This window comes from Paroedura picta, chromosome 17, assembly GCF_049243985.1.
Source record: "Paroedura picta isolate Pp20150507F chromosome 17, Ppicta_v3.0, whole genome shotgun sequence".
In the NCBI taxonomy this organism is placed as follows: Eukaryota; Metazoa; Chordata; class Lepidosauria; order Squamata; family Gekkonidae; genus Paroedura; species Paroedura picta.
Genome location: NC_135385.1, coordinates 20443447 through 20459843, shown reverse-complemented (window position 1 = coordinate 20459843; position 16397 = coordinate 20443447). Strand labels below are relative to the sequence as shown.

Sequence of the window (16397 nt, the reverse complement as noted above, 5' to 3'; positions counted from 1 at the left end):
TTTAATATATATATATTTTAAAGTGTGTGAAACCTTTATCGGGTGAAATGCTCATAGATGGTCGTGTCGAGCCACCCCTTGTCCCCAAATGGCCCGTGAAGGGCCTGGAGGGGGTGGGATGGGGAGGGGCTCTGCTTCCCAGCCATATCCTGCACAATCGCGCCACTTTTGGGATTTCTTAAAGCCGGGAGAACATTTCAGGGGCTTCCCAAGGGGGAAAAAGACGGCCTTAAACTGCATCCAACCCCGCATGGACACCTGGGCAGAGAGGGGGTTCTCTCCCCCACCCCCCCAAACCTACACCTAGGAGATGAGCCGGTGTGATCCCTCCCTGCTTGGGCAAACACGCGTAACGCGGGAATGGAGGCTCCAATCGGTGGCGCGCGGGCCTGCCCTTCAACCAGGAGGGGCGCTTTACCTGGGCTTGCCCGTGGCTCGCGCACACCTGCACACCTCCCGCGGCCCCGCCCTGTGGCTGATGAGGACGGCGCACGGGCCAGCAGGTGGCGCCCCGGAGCCGCCCGCGCTCCCGCCTCCGCTCCGCGGACATCTCCGCCCCAGTTGCCGGGACGTGCCGGAGAGGAAGGGAAGAGCGCTCGGCTCGGGGCTCTCGGCTGGCCTCGGCGCTTGTTGCGAGTCGAGGCGAGCCGCTCCGACGATGCGCCCGGCGCGGCTGGAGAGACCTCGCGGAAGGTGCGTGGGGAACTTGTTCCACTTTGGACGCTTTGGGTTGGCCAGGTGGGGAGGCGCGCCGGATCGGGATCAGGATCGGGATCGGGTGCGGGGCAAGGGGTACCGTCTGGATGCGCCCTGGAGCCTGCCGGGGTGGCAGAGGGGAGCGAGTTCGCACTTCCCGAAGCGCATGCCACAAGGCTGGGCGGAGAGGAGAAGGCGCATCAGTGGGGGAAACTGGGGCGCTTGGCCCGGATTAAAAGGCGATTAGCTGTCGCAGAGCGCACTTGTGTGTCACCGGTGGGAAGGTGCTTCATGCGCCGGCCCCAGATGGCGTGGCCCAGTGGGGAAAGGGAACGGGGATCTGGGGCTTGGGGGAGCCAACAAACTGGCCCAAAGTCATGGAGATGTTAAACTGTTCTGTTCAGGGTTGGGAGTGACTTGGTACATGTTTGCTGTGTGTCCTTCCCCCCGAAAAACAGACCACATCTCAAGGACACCTTGGCAGTGGCGATTCATGCCAGTGACGGACTCTGCCTGTACATGGTGGCGAATGTGGGTGAAATACAGAACTCAGAGCAGGTTTCGGTGGTTCGTTCTTCTTTTCTTCCACCTCCGTGTGGCCGTCCCTCAACGGGGCTGAGCATAGGCTGCAGATGACGAGGGATCGCTGAGCATATTTCATTATGCGGCTGCATTGAAATGACTTTGTGGGACTCAAAGCATGCGCTGGCTGCCACTGCATGTGCGGGGCATGCCTTCATTGGTGTTGATTGAGCACAGACTTAAAATGACCTGTTTTTTGGCATTGGGCCTTTGCAGTCGAAATGAATCAGGGTGGGACTGTACCAGCCGGAAGGCTTGCGGGGTGGGGGGGATTCTTCAAAGCACCCCTCGTCCTCCCACATCAACATGCCTCTGGGGAGACTTGTTCTTATTTTACTGGGGTGCCGTGGTTGACTTTGGGGTGATCCTTTGGAATAGGCCTCATGCCATATGACATGCAATGTTATTTCTGTGATTTTCCAGCATGTGGACAGGAAAGCATGGAATGGAACTGTGGGTTAGATTTCAGGGCCCGGATAAAGACAGGAACCTGTCCAAAGAGGGAACCATTCTCCCAGAGTTGGGTTTCCCTGGTGTGGAAATTTATTTATAGAAAACATTTATTAGCTGCCCCAGCATGGTATAGTGGTTAAGAGTGGTGGACGATAATCTGGAGGACTGGGTTTGATTCCCTGCTCCTCCACGTGTCGCCTGCTGGGTTATCTTGGATCAGTCACGGTTCTCTTAGAGCTGTTCTTGCAGAACAGTTCTCTCAGAGTTCTCTTGGGCCCACCTACCTCATGGGGTGTCTGTTGTGGGGAGAGGAAGGGAAGGTGATTGTAAGCCGCTTTGAGACTCCTTTGGGTAGTAAAAAGCAGGGTACAAACGAACATCTTCCCATCTTACAGTACTCATGGCAGTTTACCATATAAATAAAACAATTATAAAAACATCTTGGGACCGTAATCTAAAACCTCCAGTTCGATTTGCCAATGCATAAAAACTAACTAAATAAATTAGGTTTGCCTAATATATCGGTCAAATCCAGTACTAAATAAAAATGTTTGGCACATGGTAATAAGATGAGCCCAAAAAAACGACAAGCTGGAAAGGAAAGATGATTATTTACTTTCCCGACGTAAACCCTTCCAATTCCTATCAAGCCCAAGACCAATAATGTCCATGTGTCTTATTTTCTTAATTTCTACCCTGCTTCTCTCCCCAAAGGCCACCTAAAACAGCTGATATCATTCTCCTCCTCTCCTCCATTTTATCCTCACGACAACCCTGAGAGGTGGGCCACCCAAAGAGGAGGCGATTTGCCCAAGGTCACCCAGCCCGCCACGGTGGCAGAGCAGAGATTAAAGAGGGATTCCAAATTTGGGAGCTTCCCCCAGGGATTTCCCCTTGATGAAGGGCCACTTACCATTAAAAGAGACTGCTGTGACTAAGGGACAGGCAAAAACTCCAGCGTAGAAAGAGCTGAGATCTAGCAGGCAGGTGCATCATCCGGGAGAGACGGAAAAACAGGCCTTAGTGGCCAGAGAATGTTACCCGGACGGAAATGGCTTGACCTTGAGGTGGGTTTTGCACCGAGACGGGGACTCTGCAAGTGGCAGACGGAGGCTGGAAACCCTGAGATGGAGATGGACCAATGTGGGAAGGGGGGCAGCCCCGGTCTGCAGGGCATCCTGGCCCTGCGGGGACATGGAAATAAACAGTGCCACGGCCAAACCCGGGGAGAGCCATCGGCATCAACTTTTGAGCAAACCCAGCTTTCCTTTCTGTTTCCTTTCGGACAAAATGCATGCAAGAGACATCCGTGGCGGAAGAAGGAGAAACCAGGAGGAAAGCGCCACAAGAGCTGGGTTAAGGCAGCCGTATTTATTTTTCATGTCCTCCGAAAGACGGCGTGAGTCGAGGCTTGTCTCGTTGCTGTTGGCGACCGAACACGGCCTAGCAGCGACTGGCGAACCTGCAGATGGTTGTCTGGGGTTGCGAATGACAACCTTGTGGGTCTGGAGGGCTGGCTGGGCGTTTGCTGGCTGGCTGACACGCCCCCTACAAAAAAAATACCCATAATTTTGTGGGTCTCATGATGTGACAAGAGAAGAGACGGGGGGGGGGGGCTGTGGATGGGAGGGTTGTGTAAAGGAAACTTTGCTGTTGTGTTCGGGTGGTGGGAGGGAACTGTGCTTCCAGCGACTGGACAGGTATTCAACAGGTGCAGCGTTGTTTGGTGACCAGGGCCATAGTGGCCACCCCAAGCAAAAGTTCTCTCCCTTACTCCCCTAGGGTTGCTAGCTCTGGGTTGGGGGGGAGAGCAGGGAGTGGGTGAGATTTGGGGCAGGGAGAGACCTCTGTGGAGTATAATGTTATAGCCGAATAACAGCTTAATACCTAACAATTCACGGTTGTGATTCTCAGGGGCAGATTTGGCATGTTTAAAGTTTCCTTTTTGCCTTGCAGAAAATCATCTCTGCCCCCCCCCCTCCCGGAGGTCCCTTCCTTGGCAGATTAAAGGACCAGGTAGTTGCTGGTCATAGAGTAGAACCATAGAGTAGGAAGGGACCTCCAGGGTCATCTAGTCCAGCCCCCTGCAGAATGCAAGAAATCCACAACGGCCTGCATCTGATTCGGTATAAGGCAGCTTTTTGGGTGAGCAGATTTGTTGATTTTCAATGGTGAAGCTGGGGCATTGGAAGGGTTTAAATAGCCCCTTTCCCCCCTGCAAAATGGCAGTTTTTTAAAGGAGAAAAATTGTCGGTCACAAGAGCACTGGAGCTTCCCCGTTAAGGTGTGAAAACATGCCAGGGATCTACTCATGCTACGTTCGGTTCGCCGAAGGACATGGTGTCTCTACGGCAAATCCACAGGTAGCTGCTGTGGGCGTCGCCATTTCCATAGAGCCGCGATCCGCTAATTACTCCCAGAGTCGCTATTGCTATAATAAAACCCTCATTAGGCAGCCCGCAGAGACCACCGTTTTCGGGACGCGCCGGAATAAAGCTCAGTCCCACGCTTTGCTTTATTTGTTTTTCGGCGGGTCTTTCCAGAGCGGGATCTCATGGCGGCTTTTTCAGCCTCACAGCAGGGCTGGAAAACCATTTAAAATTCCTAGACGCTGGCAGGAACGTTTTGAGTAACCCACGCTGAATTGCAGGCATCAGCTGGGTATAACAAAACTGAAATGTTTCCAGATACCTAGATATCTGCGTCCAATTTCAAGGAATTTGGGGGGATTAGAGATTTACCAGGCTGCTTTACTAGGTACATGGGATTGGACATAGGCCCTCCGTTCCCCATGCCTTAAACAGCTCCCTGGTTCAGCTCCCTATCTACATGCCTACGTCTGTTTTTCCCTCTGCGCAGGAAAAAAAAAGTATTTCACTGACAACCCAAGGAAAACCTCAGTTGCCCTTCTTGTCTCCCTCCTGTGGTTTTCCCTGCAGGGGAAAACCAACACAGGCCACTGGGAGAAGGCAGACAAGAGCTTCTGCTCTGCCTGCAGAAAGTCCCAGGTTCACTTCCCAACATCTCCAGTTAAAAAAGGACCAGGCGGTGGGTGACGAAAAAGACCCAGGAGAGCTGCTGCTGGTTTTGATAGACCTCAGGGCTGATTTTGTGCCTGCGTGGGTAACCCTGAGGGGGGATGCCCACACACAGCCCCCATGGTAGGCAAGGATTGCTGAATGCATGACACGAGCATGAAGGAAAGGGGTCAGTCTTTCTCCCCCTCTGTGCCAAAGCTCCACTAGAACTGCATTCCCTCTCCTGCAGCAATTTATGGTTTTAAAAGCACAGGGAAGGGGGAGGTTATGCACTAAACGGTTACCGCCTCTAACGTAATTTCTGCAACCTTAAAATAAGAAGGGAGAGCCTGCTGTTCTTTTATTCGTTTCCTGTTAACGGCAACATACCAGAACAGCCTTAGCAAATAAAGGTTTTTGCTTTTTTTAAAATGTGCCCTTGAGCCGATCCTGATTCTGTTCTGAGTTGCTGAAAATTCCGGAGACTGTTGATAATTACGCTTTGGATCCTCTCGCTGCTGAATTAACTCTTAATGTGCTGCCCTGTTCATTCAGCCCCCTCTCTTGGACAGTTCCCTTGGTGGTCTTGTTTGGAGGAGAAGATATGTTTAGTGGGAGAGCAGGCACCTGGTTTGCATGTGGAAGGTCCTGGATTCGATTCATGAGGCTTCCACCCAAAGGATCTTGCATATATTGAGTGCTGGGGAAGACCTTTCTCTACCTGAGACCTTGGAGAGCTACTACCAGTCATATAATGAAGAGCCCTGCAGGATCAGACCAGTGGTCCATCTAGTCCAGCATCCTGTCTCACACAGTGGCCAACCAGTTCTTTTGGAGTGCCAACAACAGGGCAGGGAGGCCGAGGCCTTCATAAGAACATCAGAAGAGTTCTGATGGTTGGATCAGACCAATGGTCCATCTAGTCCAGCTTCCTGTCTCACACAGCAGCCAACCAGTTCCTCTGGAGGGCCATGGAAGCTGAGGTCTTCATGAGAACTTCAGAAGAACCCTGTTGGATCAGCCCAGTGGACTATCTAGTCCAGCATTTTGTCTCACACAATGGCCATACAGTTCCTCTGGAGGGCCATCAACAAGGTACAAAGGCTTTTACCAGCTTCAGAATTTTGCCTTTTCAAAGCAAGACCATACAGACCTTGACAGTCTGACCGGACATGAGGCAGCTTTGGGCGGCCACCTAACGGTTAAGTAACAGCGATTCACCAAAATAGCCCCGAGGAATTTCCGTCAAGGCCCTCCTTGCAGGCCCAGCTGATGAATCCACCACTGTTTCTTGCCGCCTCGCTCAAATTTCCACATGCACCACCCTTGGCTCCGAGCTGCACCCGCCTGCGGTGCACAGGGAGAGCTCTTTTTGTTCTAGGCTTTGCCGCATGCAGCCGACCAGATGCGCAAGGCCAGGGAGAAAGACGGAGACACTCCATAGCCGCTTGGACGAAGTTGCCGTCGGGTGACGTTGCAGTTACAAGTTGACTAGGAAGCGGAATAAGGCTTATCTTCCAACAGGCTTCGGATCCATGATTTCCCCCCACTTCCTTTGCCATTTGGGTTTAAAATCTCTTCACGTTGCAGTGCCGGGGGTAGCGCTTCCCTCCTTCCCTCTCCTCCACGCCCCATCTCCTCTGCCTGCCTTTCCGCGACATCAAAATGGTCACAGTTTAATTGTTTTCCCTACGCAGCTGGGAAGCTGGGGGTGGGCTCCCTTCAAGCAGAGACCTGAAAGGCCGAACGCTGAAGCCGGTATGCAGTTATTCCAGAGATCTCCACCCTCCCCAGCCCACCCGAGCCACAAACACACATGCGCTCATTTCCCCCTGCTTTTATTACCCTGACATCTGTCACCCAGACGGGTCTGGAACCAGCATGTGCAGGAAAATTCCCTTTGAGAGCCCGTGTCCTCCCTTTGCCAAGCTCCTCGGTGCGGTTTAACTTTTCCTCCTCGCGTGCCGTTAGAGGACACTTTTCAGTGGGCAGCGTTGCGTCTCCCTTCCCGCCGCCGTCATTGTAGCGGTTTCTGTTTTAAACACTTCTGCAGGGTCTCTGCAGCAATCCGTTCCTCTCCAAGTTACCTGCTGGTTCCTAGTTGGCTGCCCCTGCATGAGAGAAGGCTAGGGTAATTTTGGGCATATCAATGCAGACGAAATCAGGACCGGAGTCCTCTTGGTCTCAGTGGCTTCCAACATAATCTAAGCAACAATTTTGGTCCCAAGGTCCCAAGTTCAACCTTTGGCATCTCCAGTTGAAAGGACCAGGCAGTAGGGGGTGAGAAAGACCTCTAATTGAGACGCTGGAGGGCACACTGCCAGTCTGAGCAGACAGTATGCCCTTGATGGACCAGGGCCTTAGGATGGTACCTTATTCTAAAGGCGAGCTTCATGTGTATTCCAGCGAACCCAAGATTTCAGTGGAGAGGCCATGGCGGAGTGGTGGAACTTCTGCTCTGCATGCAGAAGGTCCCAGCTTTGATCCCCACCGTCTCCAGCTAAAAGGACAAAGTGGTAAGTGTGAAGGACATCTGCCTGGAGAGCTGCTTGCCCTCTGAGTAGACAATATTTGGCCTTGATGGGTCACTGTCCTGATTCAGTATAAAGCAGCTCCATGTGTGCATTCACATGTACGTGGGCTGTGCGTGGACACACTTAGTCTGGGGATGAAGGAAAGAGGCCGTTGCATCAAGAAGCATCACGAAGGGACCCGAATAAACATGCCCACGAAGTGAGACACAGGAGCCAGCAGGCTTTGGAATCAGGAAAAGCATTGCCGTTTTCTTTCTAGGTCGGAAGGTGACCTTGGCTGCTTGCGGCAGGAACGCTTCAGGGAAACCGGCTTGGAGTTTTTCCAGCTCCTACGCAGGCGACTCTTTCTGATAATGTAAGACCAGGAAGCCCCCAAAGCTATGATGGGACCCTGGAGTCCTTTCCACGGCTGGGAAGAGGGGGCTGGGGAGACAGTGCCATATGGGAATGAGCAAGAAAGAACTTGAGCGCGGCAGAACTCATGTACTGCAATGAAACTACGACAGTCTGTTCTGGCCCATGCTAGCTTCTTCCTTGTGCTGTAGCCTTGACACTCTAATGGCTGCATGAACTTAATAGCTATTGAGTGGAGATGATGAGAATTGAACCTGGGACTTTCGTTGCATGGAGCAAGAAGTCCTGACCAGGGTCTGGGGAACCCTGGGGTTATGTGAGAGCCCTAGAGGGCTCATGGGAATTGTAGTCCCTGGACATCTGGCGAGCCACAGTTCGGCCACTCCTGCACTAGGGTCTCCTGGTTTGTGGCCCACACCTCTGGTCTTGACACCGGTGAGGTCATAATTCTAAGCCCCACCTCTTCCTGTCATGTGATTCTAATAGCATATGCTCACAGTTCTAGAAGGGCTGGAGACCATTGGATGGGGCAAATCAATCTTTGTAACTCTACACAAAACAGCTTTCTGGGTTCTGCTGAGAAGCTCGTAATGACCCAGGACAGCATAATGTGGAATCCAGGGATTACTCGCATGTGAGAACCGGCCAGTAGCTCTCATGGATGGGACATGGGTCTTTGGGTTAGAGACCAGCCAGAAAAACCCCCGATAATCTCTTGTTTTCCCCTTGGCTTCAGATTTTCTGATTTTCGTCTCTGTATTGTGTGAAAGTTTGAGAGTCCCTCATTTGGATTTCTCTCTATCTGGATAGAAAAGGGTGTAATCCTGCAAAATTACATTCTGTTGTAATTGCAAGTCACCACAAGCTGTGACTTTGGACCAGGCAGAATCACAATAAAGCATCAGACGCTGGCAAAGAGCTGACATCTGCTTGCAGATTTCATTAACCTCCCGGCCACCTCTGGAGAAAGAGTGTACATTACGCCAGGACATTGATGTGCCCTGGCATCCCTAGGGAGTAGATGACTGATCGGACAAAAATTGTCCCTCGGAAAGACAGGGGGGAAATCTATTTGCAATCACTGCCCTTCCCCAACTAAACATCACGATAACTCTGCGTCTATCAGTATATGTTATAATGAGTGTGTGTGGGGGGGAAATTCTGCGCCAAGACAAATTCCGCAACCTGAATGAATTATGGTCTCAAAGAAAGATCTGTGTAATTCTGTGTTTTAATACTTTGTGTCCTTTATTTTGATTCTGTGGCAGGTGAGGATTTAGGGGTACTTCCCCTTTGGGCTCCGGGAGTCATATTCTAGACAAACCAGATTTACAATCCCAAAGCCGTGTCTGCCGAGTCTTCCCTCTTTTCAGAAGGCTTGCAGCCACGCGCTCACCGTGGTTCTCCTTTCCGGGCCCTCCGAAAGCACTAATTCCGTGTCTTGTTTTTTTCCAGCCACGACTCATGACGTCCACCCAGGGTGTGTTTTATGGCCCGCCTCCCGCCATGTCCCCGCCTTCCAAGAACAAATTCAAGCGCCAGAGTCGGATCTTTTCCCAGGTCCTGTACCGGACGCTGAGCTACAAGGACCGCAACTCCGTGGCCGCCTACCCGGTGGAGAGCAAGGATGACCCGGCCGAGCTCTCCACCCAGCTCTCCGCCCCGGGGGTCCTCAAGGTGTTTGGGTGCCACATCTGCGCCGGCACCCACTACAAGAGCGTCCTGGCGACGGCCAGCTCCAGCGCCCGGGAGCTGGTGAAGGAAGCCCTCGAGCGTTACGGGTTAAGCAAGGTCAACGCCAACCGTTACGTCCTCTGCGACGTCATTGGACGCTTTGCGGGGGCGGAGAAGCAGTGGCAGATGGACGGACTGAGGGTGCTGCGGGACAACGAGAAACCGCTCTCCATCCAGGATCTGTGGAAGCCCCGGGAAGGGTTCTCCCGGCGGTTCGAGCTCCGGAAGCGATCGGAGGTGGACGAGCTGGCCGCCAAGGACACGGACACCCTCACCGCAGGTAAGGAAAGCGGACAAGGGGTGGGATTCTGAGCTGGCTAACTTACAAGAAATTTGGGGGAGAGCCCAGAGAAAAAGAACTTTTTTTTTTTGTAGATTCAAGTGGGTAGCCGTATTGGTCTGAAGCAGCACAACAAAATCAGAGTCCAGTGGCACCTTTAAGACGAACAAAGATTTATTCAAGGCGTGAGCTTTCGAGGGCAAGCACTCTTCCTCAGACTAAGTGAACAACCGTCGTAACTGTGGAGACATAACGCGAAAGCAAATTATGGCAAATTAGGAAACTGTGTCACAATATCTAAATTAAAGCCATTCCAGTTGTTACTTATATCTACACAGTTAGGATGGTTGTTCATTAGTCTGAGAAAGAGCGCTTGTACTCAAAAGCTCATGCCTTGAATAAATCTTTGTTGGTCTTAAAGGTGCTACTGGACTCTATTTTTGTTGTTTTTTTGGTACCCTGCTTCGTACAATCGGAAGGAGTCTCAAAAGTGGCTCACAATTGCCTTCCCTTCCTCTCCCCGCGAGGTGGGTGAGGCTGAGTGTCTGGGTGCAAGGTGGCATTGCTCCAGGCCTTCACAATTTTGGTCGCGCAGGGTGGAAAACCAGTTCCTTTTCAGACCAGAAGCACAGGTAAAGGGCACTGCACGAGCATGACGCGAGATGTTTCCTGCCCCTGCCAAGAATTTGCACATGGAGCATTTTCATGCATTCCATCCCCTCCGGCCGGCCACACCTAAGGGTCACAGAGAGGTCCCTTGTCTCCAATCGCACCCCGACATCTGCCATACCCAGGATGGAAACTTTACATGCTTGTTTTTCTGCACCTCAAGAGCCCCGAGCTTCCCTTCTGGTTCCCTAGGCCATGAAGGTGATCATGGCCAGGAAAAGAAGCCTCCACCAATGTGATTCCTGTGAGTTTTCGTTGCTTCAGCAAGCTGAGCAAGCCTCGGAGGCACAGGAGAAGAAATTGCCTTTTAATAAAAGGCATTCCTCAAAGGCAAAAAAAAAAATAAGCAGAAAATCATAATGGAGATTTGCTGGGGGACAGGGGACAGAAAAGAGGGACGGTCCTCATCGTATGAGGACAGCTGTGGCACTGTGGTCAGAGCTAGACTAGGGTCTGGGAGGGCACAGGTTCGAATCCCCCACTCTGCCACAGAAGCCTGCTGGGTGACCTTGGGCCTGCTGTCAGCCTCACCCACCTCGCAGGGTTGTTGTGAGGGTAAAGCGTCAGAGAGGAGAATGCTGTGAAGTGCTTTGGGCCTCCCGCAGGGAGAAAGGCAGGGCATCAGTGATGTAAAGGTGAAAGATAAATGTGCAGATATGGGCTGCGCCAGACCTCCCAGCTTAAAATAATAGCAACAATGCACTTTTTCGGGTGCAGAGTTGGTTGTGGTTTAGACTGCAGGAGCAGGGAGAGTGAGTAGCGCCCCTGTGCCGATTTCTAGATCTGAAATAGCTCTAGGGAGCCACTGTCTGTCCCACCTAAGAGCCAGCGTGGTGTTGTGGTTAACATTGGCGGCTTCTAATTCAAGGAACCGGTTTCGATTTTGCCCTCCCCCGCCACATGCAGCCAGCTGGCTGATTCTGCCAGTCACAATTCTCTTAGAGCTGTTCTCCCAGAGCAGTTCTCTTAGAGCCCCCTCAGCCCCACCTACCTCACCAGGGCAGGAAGAAGGAAAAAGGGGGTGTTATAAGCCGACTCCTTTGGGCAGCGAAAAGCAGGGTATAAAGAAACCAGCTCCTTTTTTCTTCTTCTTCGGTGTTTTCTCCATTGGGTCAAACGGAGACCCCCCAGGGCCATTGGAGTTCAGGCAAAAGGGTTCTCCAAAAGAGTTGGGTTGTATAATGAGGGGGAATCGATTGCACATGCCCCTTCAGATCCCACATGCACGCGCATACACACATGTTGCGGTTCTTTTCTCCTTTCCCCAGGTAGGTGGTGCCCTCTGCGGCCTTTAACCTGCGGGGCGGGGGGGGGGGGGGCTGAGTAATTGGTGAGAAACCAGGGCACGCAGAGGCGGCCGTCCCCAGCACCCCTAGCTCAGCAGCAGAGGGAGGAGGTGAACACAGCCTTGCCTGGCTCTGCAAACGGCTGTGAATCGCTCTCAGTCCAAGCCTATGAAGACCTTGGAGTTCGACAAGCCAGGCATGCAGGGACCAAAGCCAAGAAAGACATTTTGTGCGATACGTTATTTGGAAGGAGAACTTGCTCTTGTTTCCAGATTCTTCCACGTAACGAGGACAGGACAGAGGTTAAAATTAGGCACGGCGTGGAGAAAGGACAAGGAAACTCGCCTCCCTCCCTTTGTCCTACATTCCTGGGTCATCTTCTGGTGGGTGTTAGATTCTGGTTGGATCCTACGATAAAACAACAGAGAAGGAAGAGGCTCTTTACTTTACTTTTTCTTTATTTTGTATACATTTTGAAAATATCGGGAATGGCCTTGGGATAGCTTTAAAAGGGGAGCAAGTTGACCTGAGGGAAACGGAGTCCGCGATGGCTGTTAGCCAAGACAGCTAAATGGAACCTCCATGCTCAAAAGCAGTGTACCTCTGAATACCAGTTGCTGGTGGGCAGCAATGGGGAAGGCTTTGGCCTCGGTGCTCTGGTTGTAGACCTTCGAGGGGAGGGCACTGATTGGCAAGTGTGGGAGACGGGATGCTGGCCTAGATGGCGGTTTCATATGTTTCATATGTTCATCAGAAAAGCTGCTATTGATAGCGGGCGGAATGGAGACTGGCCACTCATGGGGAAGGGTATCGATTTGTGCAAGGGAAAATCCTTCCGTTCCCCTCTAGGCTACACTCCGGAAGAACAGAGTGGTCCTCAGTTCTGGTGTGAGTTTTCATGCTTCCCCTGGAAGCACATCCTGGCTTTATGACAGCAAGAATTCAGCACTCTTTTGTCTGTCTTTTCCGTTCCACATGAGCCCTGCAGTGACTTCACATTGGCTTTCGGCACTGTGGTTATCTCAGCCCCTGTGGCAACTCATCCCCGGCCCCCTTTTGTTTTTCAGTGAACGCGCTATAGCTCTGTAACGGCTCTATGAAAACCGGGAGGGCAAAGCGGCGTTATAGCTCTATAGCAGCTACATTTTTAAACAAAGTCTTCCAGGTCAAAATGCAAGAAGGATGGCACCCGCGAGGGGCTGCCAGTGCGAAAAATGGCATCGTGATGGCTTTGTTAGCCTTCATCGGTCATTGGCTGAGCAGGCCAGAATGCCAAGCGCTTTCTCCTGCAAGGCTGGCTCTGCTGGGGATTTGCACTAGCTAGGCTTTACATCTCCAGGCAGGTGGAAGGGAGAGGAGGTAGCAAAAAGCGTTTCAGAAGGGACTCTGTTATGCTCAGGAAAGGGTCTTTGTTTATCTTTCCAGCGTGGCAGGAGGCATGTTAGTGGAGCCTGGGATGGGAGCTCTGTCAAGTATAAGAACTCATGCATGGTTTTCTCTCCTGGCCAGTTCTGCTTTGCAAAATAAATACAGAAGCTTCCTTTCCTCTAGATAAGGAAGCGGAGCCTTGGTTCCTCGGGCGGCAGGAGAGCGTGAGAGCGAACAGTCGAGCTGGTTTTCAGCTCCTCGCTGGTTTTTCCTATCCAGCTGTCCTTCAGCCAAGTTCGGCCGGACCGGCCGGGACAGAGAGATTTTGAGAGCCAGCCCCCCCTCGCTTTGGCAGCAAGGCATGGAGGGGATGGAGCCATGCAGCCCTCCCGTCTGAAAACTAGAGGACTGAATGTGAGCCTAGCCACAGACCAGATGTCAGCTCTCTGCTGAGTGGTTTCGCCAGGTCAGATGCTATGGCCAGCTGATTGGCGGGCAGAATCTGGGGCCAAAGCGAGCTGGACGCGATCCTTCCGGAGCGGAAAATGAAAAAGAAAAATCAGGCCATAGCCACTGGCCCAAAGTTCTGACCACAGAGTTCCTAACAATTCCTAGAGCGTCCCAGAAGTGACGAGGGTAGTTCTAGGAATTGCGGGAAACTCTATGGCCAGGATTGCCGATACGCCGCCATGGTGGAACGTGGCCCGTTGCGTTGGCATACCGTCGCACCCACTCTGGAAGAAATGCCCCTCTGCTGGACCAACCCAGAGCTAGAAATTTGGCCTGGCGGAAGTGCAGAGCTGGACGCATGTGTATGTGCAAGTATGCGCAATGGAGGCATCCGTGGCTGTATCTGGTGTGACCCCAGCTCCATCGGCCCCAAAAGACCGCTCAGTTTGTGGCACACGTCCCTCATCACAGGCCTTTTTCCTGCCACTTGCTAGGAATAACGTGGCAGCCAAGCTGTCCATTCATGTTGGGCCTGCCCCCGTCGTCGTCCTCAGCGTTTTCAGAGCCTTGTGCGCATGCAAGGGGCAACTAAATCCCTCCTGCGCACGTCAACCCAAGCGATTGGGAGCCTTGCAGCCGTACTCCAGTCTTGGCCTGAAATGGCTATGGGCTATCGCGTTCGAACATCCCCTTGTTTGTCCACCTCTCGGTCCTAATCCCGAGGCATGTGAACAGTCCGGCGGGTCCCCGCCTCTCCTGGGCCACCTCTTGGATTTTCCCAGCGAAAGGCGGATAGATTCAAAACAAACAAAAAAATGTATTTCAGAACCCTGCGACGGTTCCTCACCAAATAAGGTAGCCTGCCCGTTCAGAATCCAGCAGCTGACTTGGAGGGGGGGTTTGGTTGGTGGGTGGGTTTTTTTTTTTAATTTTGCTTTTAAGAGCTTGTTGTTGAGTCGATCAGACAGCCTCCTTTTGGGTCCCAAAGGGAGAGGGAGCGACCCCCTCTACGGTCTTCTAGATTCCGTTTTCCGCTTATGTGCGGACCTTGGATTTCGAGCACCTGGCGGGAAATTGCTGGAGGAGGCCCTGCAAAGAGGGCTTGCTTGCATTTTGCTTGACAGCAGAATGGAAACAGAGCATCGTAGAAATTGTCCAGCAAAGGACCCCGCGGCATAAGCACCTTTTCCCCTGTAGGAAACTGGGGTCATCAGTTTGCTGCTTGCAATTGTTTCTGTAGGTAAGGCATGGCGATTCATTTGGGGGGTGTGTGGCAGATTTCAGGGTGCAGAAAAAGGTGCATTGTATTATTCCCCCCCACCACCGATCATGCGGATGATAAATGCCTGCTCTAGGCACCTGAGGTGTCTGGGGGGGGGGACCTCCCTGATAGCCAGTGGGCGTTCCCAACTTTGCTTCTTCAACTTTGCATCGCCCTTGCCTGCAGCGAAGATTAGATTCAGAGGAGGGTCGTTCCACTTTGGGGGAACGGGCGGGGGAGGCGAGGATAGCCATAGGAGACCATAACGAGCCTTTGTTCCGATGTCAGCAAGCCGGTCGAACCCCCATTAGTCTTTCTGGCAGGCTCTCCCCTCCTTCCCCTCCTTCTCCTTTCTGTATAGAGCGTTCAGAGAAGTTAATCGCCTCTTCCCTCTGCAGCAAGCAGGCTGAGCTCTCACTGCAGTTGTACAAGTCCCGGCTGCCACGGAACGGCGCTGGCAGGTGCCCTCAGCACATGTCAGGGGCTCCGGGACGCTCTGCAGACCCCTGCCGCAAGGTAAGGCATCGATCCCATGCAGCCCCTCTTGGCCGATGGGCACACAGCCCTCTCCGCTGGGCTGCCAGCTTGCGATTTTTTTGTTTTTTTGAGAAAAGGGCGCTTCAGACCCCGTCTCAGCAAGACCGAGCCGGCAAAGGATGCTGCACAGGATCCGGGGTGGCATTCTTGGCTGTAAGAAAGAAAGAGGGGAGATTTGGAGAGATCGGTGGGGACGGGAATTTGGGGAATTTGGAGGCAGGGAGGGAAGCTGGAGGGTGGGGGAAAGAGGTCATTATAACACCTGAGCCATGCTGAGGATTAGCCGGAGTGCAAACTGACTTTTTAAGCATTTGCGTCTTGTGCAAGTCGACCTTGATGATACCTCCCCCCAAAGCCTTGTTGGTCTTTTAGGTCCTTCCGGACCCGAATCTAGCTTCACTTTGATGAGACTCTGCCGCGTATAGTTTTTTAGCATATGGTCTGGGGAGGAACGTGGGAATAGGGAAACGGGCAGTTAAAACACTTTGCACTGGTCTCTTTCAGTGGGAATGAGTTACACCTCCTAACCTTTCCAGATTGCTCGTGTCCCTTTCAGCAGAGCCTAAAGCTGTGTTTCACGAGCATCCGCCTTCCTAAAAAAACCCTGGAGAATTTTGGGGGACCGGGAGAGAAGAGGAGCCCATCTCCACCGAACATTCCCTATTTTAAAAACTCATGCATTTATTTAGGATAGCCATGTTTCCTGGAGAACCCTAACCTAACCCTAACAACAGTGAAGTTTCCAAGAGAACCCTAAGTGCGTGACCTTGGGCCGGTTAGGGTGAAAGACAACCACAGATTGGGGGGGGGGGGAGTGATGCTTTAAGCCGTTTTGGGCCTCCCTCTGAGGAGAAAGCAGTCATGTGCACCATTTTGATTAAAAACATTTTTCAAGGGCCCCGCAGGAAGAGACAAATGTCCCTTATTCCCATTCTGCCGCTTGAGTCAAATCCGGAGCTTCCTGGGTTGTATTTCCGCTTTTATTTTTTCATGTTCGGGACTTGATCCAGTTGGGTTCCATCCTTTGATATTTCAGGCAAACTGCTTTGAACACCCACCAGGCGGCATCTCAATTATCATAGCTTAAGCACACGAGCGGTAGGTATATATCAGCTAAAGTGATGAGTGTGTCCAGCTAAAACGGCCCACCGGGCATGTCCGGGAAAGACGTCAAGG

General features: G+C 52.3%; 1 protein-coding gene across 2 annotated transcripts in view; it reads left to right on the top strand.

The window, feature by feature from the left end:
* The first annotated feature begins 572 nt into the window (after nucleotides 1–572).
* RADIL (Rap associating with DIL domain) overlaps nucleotides 573–16397 on the top strand; it is a 42095-nt gene continuing 26270 nt past the window's right edge. Inside the window, exons 1-2 of one of the 2 annotated variants that reach the window (XM_077316607.1) lie at nucleotides 573–693; nucleotides 9092–9650. In XM_077316607.1, the coding sequence (XP_077172722.1) occupies nucleotides 9101–9650 (550 nt within the window). In that variant the 5' untranslated portion in view covers nucleotides 573–693; nucleotides 9092–9100. Of the gene's footprint in view, nucleotides 694–8140; nucleotides 8271–9091; nucleotides 9651–16397 lie in introns of those variants that run through there. The other variant, XM_077316606.1, reaches the window with a different exon arrangement.